Source organism: Otolemur garnettii, unplaced genomic scaffold, assembly GCF_000181295.1.
Source record: "Otolemur garnettii isolate 467f Iridium unplaced genomic scaffold, OtoGar3 scaffold00049, whole genome shotgun sequence".
Taxonomy (NCBI): Eukaryota; Metazoa; Chordata; class Mammalia; order Primates; family Galagidae; genus Otolemur; species Otolemur garnettii.
In genome coordinates this window covers 9,284,076-9,297,476 of record NW_003852444.1, presented here as the reverse complement: position 1 = coordinate 9,297,476, position 13,401 = coordinate 9,284,076, and the positions used below count along the sequence as shown (strand labels likewise).

The 13,401-nt window shown below is 39.7% G+C and overlaps 1 protein-coding gene across 9 annotated transcripts in view; it reads left to right on the top strand.

The window, feature by feature from the left end:
- The window catches only part of CALD1 (caldesmon 1), a 215,626-nt gene that overhangs the window by 167,762 nt on the left and 34,463 nt on the right, over nt 1-13,401 (top strand). For all 9 annotated transcript variants that reach the window (XM_023514226.1, XM_023514228.1, XM_023514225.1 and 6 more), the window contains one exon: nt 11,728-11,874. In XM_023514226.1, the coding sequence (XP_023369994.1) occupies nt 11,728-11,874 (147 nt within the window). The remainder of the gene's footprint in view (nt 1-11,727; nt 11,875-13,401) is intronic.

Sequence of the window (13,401 nt, the reverse complement as noted above, 5' to 3'; positions counted from 1 at the left end):
CCCGGGCTGGGGATTCGAACCCGCCACCTTAGGTGTATGTGGCTGGCGCCTTAGCCGCTTGAGCCACAGGCGCCGAGCCAGCAGGCCCTGTCTTAAGTGAGGTTTCCACCAACTGAGAGGATGATCCCCCAAGAGCACAGTGGACTCCTGGACTTCCTCTCCCAGTGGTAGGGAGGTTGGACCCATTAGGTTACACTTGGCTGGCGGCCGAGTCCCCTGCAAGAATAAATGTTCTTTCCAATGGGCCAAACATCCAGGATTTGGCCATTCATTTCCTATCTCCCCTCAAGGTGTGCCTTTCTACTTGCTACCCCTGGTTCACAAAGCTCTGCGATTCTAGCACATGGAAGGTAGACCTGAGCCCCCTGGATATTAGGCCAGTTTGTGCAGCACCTCCAGAGTAAGGGAGAGGGTACTCAGCCCCAAAATGTGCTTTCTTGTTAGAATGGCAGTCACTTCTACTAGCAGTGCTAGAACAATGCCTCAGTGTCGTAACTGTCAGCATATAAGAGCTTTCTGTTTCCGAAGACGAGGTGAGGAATGCGAGAGGGAGAAACAAGACGGGAGGCGATGCCAGTCGGGTGGAAAGGAGTACTGGGAAGGAGGAAATGAATAGTAAATCTTTTTCCAATTAAGAAAAATGAGAGTGAAAGCATGAAAACTCCAGAGGGCACTTTTGGGGAGGGAAAGATCATAAAAGGCCTGTTATGAAAATCCATTACCCATAAATTTCCTCACATTAAGCACTGCCTGTCTAGAGGATGCTGAGAATCAGGTCCACTGCCACGGGCCATGTGACCCGCCTTCGCAGTATCCACATGCGTGCAGTGTGCCATTTCCGTCAGCATTTCTGGAATACCACTTTCCCTTACCGGGGTTCCCTGTAATTACGCACAGGTTTATGCTCTCCATTTAACAACATCTTGTATTCATTTTTCTAATCTCTTTCTTTTGTCAGATGTTTGCCAGTTTGATAAAGGTCCTATATAGTTTGAAGCTCCACTCCATGAAATGATGGACTTCTGTACCACATACACAATATTTTAAATTTGGAAATAAGACTTGAATTTCTACATGACTCTAAGTATAAGACTCATCTAAAATGGGTTCACATTTTTTGCATTTGAAGATGGAATTGGAGGCTGGGCACAGTGGCTCATACCTATAACCCTAGTACTCTGGGAGGCTGAGGTAGGAGGATTGCTTGAGTTCGGGAGATCTAGACCAACCTGAGCAAGAGCGAGACACCACCTCTACTAAAAATAGAAAAATTAGCCAGGCGTTGTGGTGGGCACCTGTAGTCCCAGCTACTCAAGAGGCTGAGGCAGGAGGATCGCTTGAGCCCAGGAGTTTGAGGTTGTAGCAAGCCAGGCTGACACCACGGCACTCTAGGCTGGGGCAACAGAATGAGACTCTGTCTCAAAAAAGGGAAAAAATAAAGATTATACACAAAAAGGCAGAAATGGAAATTTCTGTTTATAGAAGACTGTCTTTGGTTATGGAAAAAGTTTGCCTGTTTATGTATCTGTGGTCAGATGCAGTTTGTCCAACTTGGCTAGTAGAAATGTGGGAGTCTCCCTACACCCCACTCTACAGCAGATGTGTGTGAGTTGCATACCCAGATCCAAACCTCTATGCAAGAGCAAGAGCTGGCAAATGGTAGTGTTCCCAGTTACAGACACCTGTGTCTGAATTGTTTTCTAAGGTTTCACTTTTAAAAAACTGACTAAGTGGCTCGGCGCCTGTAGCTCAAGTGGCTAAGGGGCCAGCCACATACACCTAAGGTGGTGAGTTCAAATCCAGCCCGGCCCGCCAAACAACAATGACGTCTGCAACCAAAAAATAGCCGGGTATTGTGGCGGGTGCCTGTGGTCCCAGCTACTTGGGAGGCTGAGGTAGGAGACTCGCTTGAGCCCAGGAGTTGGAGGTTGCTGTGAGCTGTGATGCCAGGCACACTACCCAGGGGGGACAGCTTGAGGCTGTCTCAAAAAAAAAAAAAAAAACTGACTAAGCCCAAGGTTTATTGTCCACATCTTCTATGCATGTTAAAGCAAGATTGTCCTTTAATAGATACAGTAGTCACAGAACAGACCCAAATCAGACTTTACTTTTGATTGACAACATTTTTAAAAGTCTGAGTTCATTGAGGATCATAGATATGTAAGATTCTCATTTATTATTTAAGATTCTTAGCAAAGAACCCTAGGCTGGGGATGAAAAAAAGGTAATGTTTATGAAAACAGGGGTAAGTAACAGGGTTTATCTCTGTTAGCCACCTTCATATCAGTTGCATCTTTTTTTCTTAGATTAATATATAGATACACATGATTAGGTTACACTGTTTGTGTTTGTTACATCAAGTCCAAGTTGTAGTTGAGCCCTTCTCCCAGGAGATGTGCCATGTCCCCTACATTGCCCCCTTCCCTCTGCTTGAATTTAATTGTTTTTTTTTTTCCCCTTGTGAGGGCATGTAGTTGTTAATCTGCTAGTTTCCTATTAGTATTGAGTTCGTTGGATACTTCCTTTTCCATTCTTTTGTTCTCCAAATCCAGTTGAATCTTAAGGTGGAAAGAGAGGAGGGGAGTTTAGTTATTTTATTTTGATTATGTTCTTGGCCACTTAACGTTTCTCTTAACTCCTTTTCATTCATTTCAACCAAACTAACCAAGTGAGGAGCAATACAGATCTTCTCCACCCTCAACCCTCTCTTTCCATACCTACCCCTTATAAATATTATAAATCAAAAAGTGATTATTTGTATCTGAGGACGTTTATTATTTTACTCGGGTGGGGTAGATGGGGTGGTGCAAATTCTGTCCTGTTTGTGACAAAATTAATAGATTTTAGTTTAACTCAGGAAGTGGTCATGGAATGATCCCTCCATTCTGTATTGAATGGGTTGGTCAGATGCATTCTTTCTTTTAAAAACAAATGTGAGAAAAATAACCACAGGAAAGTAAGTCCAGATTATACTCATCGTATCTGTACCGAATATCACAAGCCATTTATGGAGTTTCTAAAAGAAAATAACACCAGTTGAGTAAGAAGTTGGACATTTAACCCATCCAGACTATAATCCAAGACGTGTTTGGAGAACCCTGTGCTTCATCTGTCATTACAACCTGCAGCTCTTCTTATAAACATAGATGAATCTCAAAAACATAATGTATGAAGGAAGCTAAGTCACAGTATGCATACAGTATTATTATGTACAGTTTTTTAAAGGCAAAACTAAAAACAAATGGATTATTTAGGAATACATGTCATGATGGTGAAACTAGAAAGAAAAGCAAGAGAATAATTCAGATATCCCCAAATTCAAGCTCATTACTAGATAGATATAGATATAGATATAATTTTTTTTTTGACACAGAGTCTTACTCTGTCACCCTGGGTAGAATGTGGCATCAGCCTACCTTACAGCAACCAGCAACCTCAAACTCCTGGGTTTAAGTGATTCTTCTGCCTCAACCTACTGAGTAGCTGGTAATATAGGCATGTGCCACCACACCTGGCTAATTTTTCGAGTTTTTTGTAGAGACGGAGTTTCACCTTGCTCAAGCTGGTCTTAAACTCCTGACCCTCCGGCTTTAGCCTCCCGGAGTGCTAGAATTACAGGCATGAGCCACTATGCCCTACCTGTAGGTATAATATATTAATATTTCATAATAAAAAATCTTTAAAATTATAAACCCAAACAATTAAAATCCATCATTTAAAATTTCCTGTGACTGTGTGCATCAAGTCAGTAAGCGTGGGGATCTGCCTGCCCTGGGGCAGGACCATTCTGAGAGTCAGGATCAGAACTCCCAGGTCTCTTCTAACCATATATGACCAACCACGTCCCATCTACTTGTTGGACAGGACCTCGCAGTCATAACAATACTAATACTACCAGCCTGCTGGGATTTGCATAGAGGCAAGGGGAAGAGGTTTTTATTTCACCATCAGCCGTTTCTTTCTCCTCTGCTGCAGCATGGTCTGCAGTTATAGAAACTCCTGGTTGTGGGATGTCACCACTGTATGAAGCAAATGGTGTGGGCTGGTGGTGATAACTTGTGAGGATATACTTAAAAACATTAACGTTTGCAAGCACCTAAACGTATGGTTGAGATGGAAACTTTAGCAACTCTCAAATGTGCCTGTGTATGGGAACATGGAATGAAGAAAGGGGCATTGATGGTGTGGGGCATTCTTCTCTTCCTAGGTAATTTTCTTCAAAGCAGCCGATCCCCGGAATGCCTTCACTCCAGCAAAAAGCCACCACACTGATAAAACAGTGACCCCCTACAATGAAATAATACAGCACATTTCCACCAAAACTTTCTTTTCTTCTAAATTAAGGGGGCTTTCTTTCACTCTATCCTATATTAATTACTAACAAACCAATTGAGTATCAACAATCAATGTCTTAACATTTTTCTGCCATGAAAAGAATCTTTATTTTCTTGATTGCTTTTTTCCCTCCATAGTAATTTTTAATGCCTGTCTTTAAGAACTCCAGGGGAAAAACATTCAGAGTTGGATTTTATGTACATTAAATGAAACCACAACATTTTGCAGACACCACATGTAAACAAAATCATATTTAAGAGCCCGGAATGTTTCTATAAACTTCTTTTAACTTTCCAACATATCCAGTAAATCTGCAGGGCAAATACGACTCATTTCAGTAGCTCAGGGCTTTCCCTGCTAATCACAGCCTGGCCTAAGATTCTGCTAAGAGTGAGCAATTTGAAGCTGATTGGATATGTTTGGGGAATTTGCTTGCATTTTGTATTATGAAAGAAAATCACTGGGGGTTTGGGTACATGAAAATGAATAATGAAAGTATGTGTGAGTCATTTTGCCTCCAAATAATTGATGAGCATATTTTAACTCACATGAGGTTTTAATTCTTTAGGTTGGATCCCTGGTAAAGACAGTGAGATCAGCAGAACCAATAATGATGGAAATCAAAGAAAAGGAATTGACTAAGAATTGGTTAGGCAAGCCCTTTGGGACTGCAAGCCCCTGGTGTTTTCCTTGGGGTGTGACCTTTGCGGGGAGGGTACACCTGCAGAAAACTGGGGGCAGGATGGTGTTCTGGATTGAGGGTCACAGTTAACAAGTCAGAAATCTCCTTCAGCCAACGCCACTTTCTCTCCAAAGGCTCGTTACATAAAAGTGGAGGTATGGTGGAACGTAGAAAGATCAGAGCTGATCTTGGGGCCCAGCCAGCTGTCCACTGTAAGTGTAATTATGCATTTTCAAATTGAGAACACCCATGAGACTCATTACTTCAGTGAATGTATTCGATCTGTTGGAATCGTAGGTAGAGTAACCTTTTACAAAACATAGGAAAAGTTAAAGAAAATAAAGAGACTTGGAAACTTTGATCTGAATGAGGTCCTCAAGTCTTTCGTAACTGGGCCTCATTTGAGTGTTTTGAGCCTTCTCTCTCAGGCTTTTTCTCATTCAACCTGTGGGTCTGCGTATGTGTCTGTATATGTGTTTGTGCTTACCAAGCACAAGGAGTGTTGAAGTACACCAAAAAATTGAAGGCGATAATTCAAAGTCTGTTCAGTAGCACTCTTACAATCTCTTTCAATACAGCGGTCCTGCTCTAGCAGGGAAATTTTTTTAAAAGATTTCCAAATTCATATCCATACCAAACTTTTTCTGGTAAATTCTTTTCTCATTTCAGTAGTTTCTGAAAAACTACTAGATGCAGTAGTTTATAGAATATAGATTCCGTTTTGTGCATCACTGAAGTTATACTTTATAAAAGTTTCATCAATAAAATAACAGAAGTATAAGCAGTTGTCAATGGTACCTTAATTGTTCTTGATCTTTTAAAAGGATCTTCATTGTTAAAATGCTAGAAGCCACTACTATACAAAATACAGACTCAGTCTTTTCTCAGATCCTGTCATTTAGCAGTAGATTATCCTAACATGTTGATCTAATGTGGATATTTGAAACAAGAGAGCATGTGGATATAAAATGAAACAACTACTGTGAAGGGCTATTTGATAGACTCTTTGACATTTAAACCAATGCATACTACTCCATTCTCAGTATCTACCCTAGAGAAACACACACATTGGATGCAATAGAGAAAAAAAATGGAAAAAAGCCCAAAATGTCAATGGATGGGAGAGTGGTTAAATATGAGATCCCTATTTGGTTGATGGCAAAAATAAGGTATGCCTTAGTGAACGGATTTTGAAAAGTCAGGAAATATACTACTAAGATTTTTTATTACAAGATTATAATTATGTCATGCATACCATATATGTAAAAAATATAGAATAGTCTAATTGAAATGCAAACCTCATTAACTGTTGGGTCATCCGGAGTTAATTACTCAGAGCAGTACCGTGAGTATCAGTATGAAATAAGTAAATTTTGTACGCTTAACTGTACTTCTTTGTCATTTTTGCTGGGTCCTTAATGATCTTAAACATGTAATAAAATCAACTCCCCCCCACAATAAAAATGGTTATTATTTTTTCCATTATTTAATTTTTAATCCTGGCTTCCTGGTGAGAGATCTTGTTTTGTTTTTTAAAAAATGCCAGTGCCAGCATTTTACTTGAAAACTTTAAGGATGATGTCATATAGACTCAAGTCAGAAACTAGCAACAGGGAAAGAAAAAACAAAATAAAAGGGAAGTGGAAAACACTCTTCAAACTTGGGGGAATGTGTGGTAACAACAAAACAAAACGATCTATATTATAGATGAGATTATAATAAGAATTGTTCTACACATTCGGGAAATATTCGATGGAGAAGCTGGGGTGAGCGGGTCCCCACGGCAGCAGGACAGCCGGAGCTTGCTCTAGCGTCTTGCTGGAGAAGCTTCTGCCAGTTCCTCTTTTTCTCATCTGGTGTACATTTAGACACTGCCCTTCCAGATGTACAGACACAGTCCTCATTGGTTTTCCTTATTTGCCATGCCTGCAATACTTTTATTTAAATTTTCTATCTGAAAGGCACAGGGTGTAACCTTCCTATCTTGTTACATGACTGTACTGAGGCAGCAGAGCTTTGGTGTTAAAGACTTCCGATGTCTTTGATGTAAAAGCCACAGCACTGCGACAGAGTTTCCCGTTGCATAGATTGTTTTTTTCTTATAACTCCAGAGCCTTTAAGCAATGTTTCTAGAAACAGAAAGCCATTCCTCTTTATTTTTACATATACCACTGACACGATCAAATAAAATCATGTAATTATTGTGGCCTCTTAAGATTGTTTACACTTATTCATGACCGTGTGTGTGAACACAAACACTATCTATGCTTCTCCCAAATATTGAATAAGCCATTTTTCTGTTAACTGGCTTTCCTACCAAAAGGGCCATCATATGTTTCCACTAGTATTCATGCCAAGAGATGAGCAAAGGCAGTTACCAAGAAACACAGCAGAACACTCCGCAGTAAACCCTCTTCCAAGCAGCAGGGGTGGAAGTCGGATCATTCAAACATTTAATTTAATAGAGAGTTGCTTAACAGATCATTTGTGAATTTAAAAAAAATAAGATCACAGGGCGGTGCCTGTGGCTCAAAGGGGTAGGGTGCTGGCCCCATATGCCAGAGGTGGTGGGTTCAAACCCAGCCTTGGCCAAAAACTGCAAAAAAAAAAAAAAAGGTCATAGTAATAAATATTTGATTAAAACTCTGTTAAAACCAGTTCAGTCATTATCTGATGATTCAGAGGAACTTCACGTCCCACGTTGCTTCTGAATCATCTGGGAAAATCAGCGGTCTTTGTTCTGTGGAAGATGGGCAGACTGGTTAATAGACATCTGCTGAATTTTCACAGAGGGAACAAATAGATTGTTTTGCTCTTATGAGAGCATAACAGCGGTTGGTTAGGTATGAATTTTACTAGTCAGCAGCATTTCAAATACATTTAAATCTGGTGTGTGGAAATCAGAAATGTTAACATGTTGTCTTTAACTAAAGCATAAAGCAGAGGTTATGCTATTGTTTGGATATAATAAAGTTATGCTTGCCTGTATTGGGGGGCAGATGCTGCTTTCTGGTGAAATTAGCACTCGTACATTGCTGGTGTTATGGACCTTTCTGGAAGGCAATTTGCCAGTACATATCAAAACCTTTTAAATGAGCATACTCTTAAACTCAAAGATTCTAACTTCTGAAAGTTTTTCTAAATAATTGAAACAAATGGTAAAAGTGTATCAAAATGAAGTCCTTTCTGGCATTGTTTATAAGAACATAAAATTGAAAAAATTCTTAAATGCACGTCAGTATAAAATTAGATAAAGAAATTATATTAATAGTTCACCATATAATTACTATGTGTATACATATATATTTTATGTGTATATATACACACACATAGAATGTTGCATTGCTATTGAAATTATACTTGGCCAATATGTTAAAAATAGTCATAAACAAGGTAAATTAAAGAAATGGTTTATGAAATGACATATATAACATTCTTTCACTTTAGTAAAAATGAAAATATCCATGCGTTCATAGGAAAATGCCTAGTAGAATGGCAAAACATAACTATGGTCCCAAACGTAGAAGGGAAGAAGAGAGAGAGGGGAGGGGAGGGGTGACATGGGCGAAGGGAGGGTATTTGGGGGAACCTCACCTAATGTGCATGATGCAATGGTACATTTCAAAACTATTAAGAAATGGGTATAATTGGGCTGGATGTGTTACTTAGTTCAATGTAAGCATTTCACATTGTATATCGAAGCAGCACCCCAATCCCCATAAATACATCAATGTACAAAGTTATGATTTAATAAAAAATAATAAAAAAAGAAAATGGCTAGTAGACCATATCATATATTATCACATTCATTTCTGGGTGATACGATCCCAGGGAGCTGGTTTTTACTTTCTCATTTATACGTTTAGTATTGTCTGGTTTTAAAAAATAATAAGTATGTGTTACCTTTAATAGTCAAAAGAATAAATAAGTTTTTTTTTCTATTTTGAAAGAAAAAAATAAGCTTGTGGTGTCAGTATGAAGGGCAGGTTGCCATGGAGGAGGCCTAAAAGCTAAGATTCTACTGTTTGCTTTGCACACGGAGGCCTAATGAAGGGAATCTCACGGTTGGAAACTGCACACCTGTTTGGTGTGGACACAATTTCACTTATAAAGTACAAAGTCAGCGGGTATGTTATTGAGCTTGGGCACATTGTGATCAAAAATACCATGAAACCATTTAGATTTCTTGTATCCGAGACAAAGAGCTACCAGTTTATTACCTATACATTTTCATCTGTACCGAGCAAGAAGGGTTAGAAGAGAAAATGGAGATGATCTGGTCATTCTCCTCCAATGAGAAATTCAAGGTGAAGAAAGATGAAGTGTGACCTGGCCTTGGTGGCAAATCTAGTTCATGTCAGAGCTAACCGCCAGCAACGTCCAGCCGTGGTGCATATTGAGTAGGAAGGAGAAAGACAGTAACACCTGACGTTTTTTAAGTATAGAGGGAAATTAAGGGCTTAAAATTTGATTCTAGTAAGGAGAGGGAGGAGTTTTGCTTTGAGCATAGCAAGGTCCCATGTGGAACTTCTGTGTCTCTTGCTTATCTTGATAGAGGACTCCCCAAGTAACATCCGTGTCCTCCTCATGGCTGATCCAGAGATATGGAAGGCCAAATTAAGACTTTCTGTTTGATTAGCTTGGGAAGCAGTCATTCAGGACTAATTCTCCCTGTGATGGTTAAAGCTGTCAACGGAGAAATAAGCCAAAGGAATATCAGGCCAAGAATTTGAAGGGTGAAGCCAAACCACTGGGAAGGGCTTTTGACTGCCAACTACAATGCAATTGACTTAGAAGGGAATATGCAAATCATGCCACTTTGTCACCTCAAACTCAACAAGTCTAAAATTGAACTCACCTTTTGTCCCAGAGCAGCTCCTTAACTGAATTGTCCTAAGGATGACAATACATTGCGGTATAGAACACTTTGCCATGACATTATTTCATTTGATTCTCATTCACAGGGAAATTTAACTCAGGTTAATCAAAGTGCTACAAATGAGTGTGAGACCAGTTCTAAAAAGCAGGTCGTCTGAGTCCTGATCTGGTCATCTGTTATCAGCTATATTACACGTATCACACTGCCCTTCCTTCCACATTTATGAAAATAAACCAGTTAGTTTTATAGATTTACTAATGACGCTGTTTACAGTGGCATTTGAACGTTGCCCACTAGCAGATTTTAGTAAACAGAAAGTCAGATTTTCTCAAATAGCAAAGAACAACCCAACCAACTTTCAGAAATGCTCATCCTGTTTTTTATAAGATCCCTCAGTGAAAAAACATTCATAGCATTTTATTTCAGGATGATGAAACAGATGAAATAAAGGCCTGGATCTAAGCCTCGTTTGTAAATCTAACATGAGCAAACCTTCATCAGTTATATTAGGTTCGTAGTATTGGTGTAACTGGGATGGTCCTGCTGTTTTGTTGAATTTATAAATTATTTTGGCTTTGGAGTTACGTAAGAATTACAAGCATGGACTAGAGCCACGTAGTATGCCGACAGTTAACAGTACTATATCACACACTTAATAATTTGTCAAAAGCCTAGATCTTCCTACGATAAAAAGAAAAATATTATAAAATAGTGTGAAAGGTTTATGTATCTGAATTTCTATTTATAGATATGTAAATATAATAACATTGTAATAAAACCCTTTAAGTCTCCAAAGTAAAACGTAGCCCCATCCTTATCCCCATTCCATCCCTAACCCTCCCACCCATCCAGTCAGCTCACCTGAGACCTGCCAGCAGCACCTGCGCCTTCTTGGCATTTTGTGTCTCAGGTCATATCACGCCTTCAAAAGTAGCCAAATCAACCACGCAGGCCATTTTCTTCTCCAGCTGGGGCATCTGTAGTTTCACAACCCTAATTCTTTATTTGAGAATAAGTATTGGGGGGGAAATATCTAGCATAGTGATACTGGTACTATAATTTGCTTAAGATAAAACTGTAAAAGACCAATAATGTATCTCTCTGTGTCTCTTCTCCCTGCCTCAGCCTTTACGTGTCTGTCCACAAGTCCACCCCTGGGAGACTGTGGTAGTTTGGATGATGTGATACTAAAGCATGGTTTGGAGCAGGAGAGGGGGCCTTAGACGGAGCCACTACCCCTTCACAATGCACTGACTCTAAAGCCTCCTACCAATTGTCAGTGAAAAGGAATTGAAAGGACAACGAAAGCCAAAACAAAGAAAATGCCCTGCGCCAGATCACAATTAGCAGTTTTGGCTTCTTAACACCAAAGTCCCAGTTCAGTGGCATAACTTGATTCTTTTCTGATCTTCGTTTCTATGTAAATAATACACACAACCTGCTGAATCCTCTTTAATACATATTTTGATTATTTTCAGTTTAATAGTTTGTATTTCTGCTTTTAAATCTTACATACTGATAATCAGCTTAGTAAGGAAATCTAAACCTGCTAACAAAGACCACCTGCTTTTATGTAATTTTTTTGTTTAAATTGCTATTCGATCATTGTAAATTACCCTCAGTAGCTATCAGATTGATGCTTTTCAGATACTTAAAAGTCTAACAACTAGTTGATTGGGTTTCTAAACGTGAGGAACGGAACCATCCTTTTAGAACTCTGGTCCTTTAAGTAGTCAAGTTCAGAGAAGTGCTCAGGGCTGTTCCTATCAAGAAGTTGATGACCATAGTTGGCAAGTGGCACCCTCAAGAAGTTGTCTTGGAAATGTTGCAGAATCGCCTACCAGAGGAATGATGATGACGAGGAAGAGGCGGCCCGGGAACGGCGCCGCAGAGCCCGGCAGGAAAGGCTGCGGCAGAAGCAAGAAGAGGAAGCCTTGGGACAGGTGACCGACCAGGTGGAGGTTAATGCCCAGAACAGGTACTGTCCTCTTCAGAACGGAAAACTTCTAATTTGTGTCTTAGTCTGTTGAACAGAATTGTCAGGCAAAGCAGCCCCTTCTCAGCCCAGCTCAACCCTTTTTCAGTTGATCTAACTTGTTTAATTTCTTTGTGGTCGTTTTAGGCGACTAATCAGATTGGACAATCTAATCTAGACATTAGGACACAAATATTCTTGTCTCCCCACTGCACATCCATTCCCATCCCCTAAACATAGTCTAGTTGCAGGTTTTTTGGTTGGTTTTTGTTTGTTTGTTTTGTTTTGTTTTTTTGAGACAGAGCCTCAAGCTGTCCCCCTGGGTAGAGCACTGTGGCATCACAGCTCACAGCAACCTCCAACTCCTGGGCTCAAGCAAGTCTCTTGCCTCCACCTCCCAAGTAGCTGGGACTACAGACACCCACCACAACACCTGGCTATTTTTTGGTTGCTGCCGTCATTGTTGTTTGACTGGCCCAGGCTGGATTTGAACCCGCCAGCTCACGTGTATGTGGCTGGCGCCTTAGCTGCTTGAGCCACAGGTGCCAAGCCAAGTTACAGGTTTTTATTATATTTTATAATCTAGTATTTTTTAAACTTACTAAATATAGCCAGTTATAACTTTAAAGAAGGAAAACTATTGACAGTCATTCTATAGAGTATTGCTATCTATTTTGAACGGAAGATTAATTAGTTTAGTATATGCATTCTGTGTGCCTACCAGTAACCTGTGAATTTGAGGAGGCATGAAGAGCAGATGTCTTCTTTTTCCTAATAGACAGCCCAAATCAATGTTCTCTGATCACTCTAAAATTCAGCAAGATGCAGACTCCTGCTGAATTGAATGTGAGTATTCAAACATGCTCATTGAGTTTATGACTACTACATCTTTTCCCGCTCAGGCCCTGGTGGAAATTGGGGAAGTCGAGAATGCCTAATAGGTTCAACTTCTTCAGAAAGGGCTTTTATGACAGAAATAAAGTCATACAGTTCTCTGTGATAACGGTCAGTGTATGTCATTTATATACCTCAAGGTCTGAAAAAGTTGAGGATATTGGAGGGGTAGAGGAAATAATTTTAAATTAAAACTGAACAGATTAAATACAATGGATCAACTATGTAAGGTCTCACATGTATGTGGCTTTGGCTTTAGTTTATTTTATTTTGTTTAGTTCTGTCTATTTAAAAAATTCTGAAAGGAATATGTTCTAGCCTCTTCAACTTCAATTTGAGAGGCTATGAGGTCAGAACATTAAGTTGATGAACTCATCCTTCAAAATGCTACATACCTCCTTGCTGAATATCACTTTGGTCACCAGCTGGCCAAGGGGAGGATTTTGAAGGTGACTATGGTGATATTTCTCAATGACATGTGTAGCACATTTTCTAGGATGAATCTGAGAACTTCATTGTCTTACTTCATATATCAGAAGGTTTCTGAAAACGATCTTGAAAATGTTGGCAGGTAGCCGTTTCTAAACGTGAGGAACGGAAACATCCTTTTAGAACTCTGGTCCTTTAAGTAGTCAA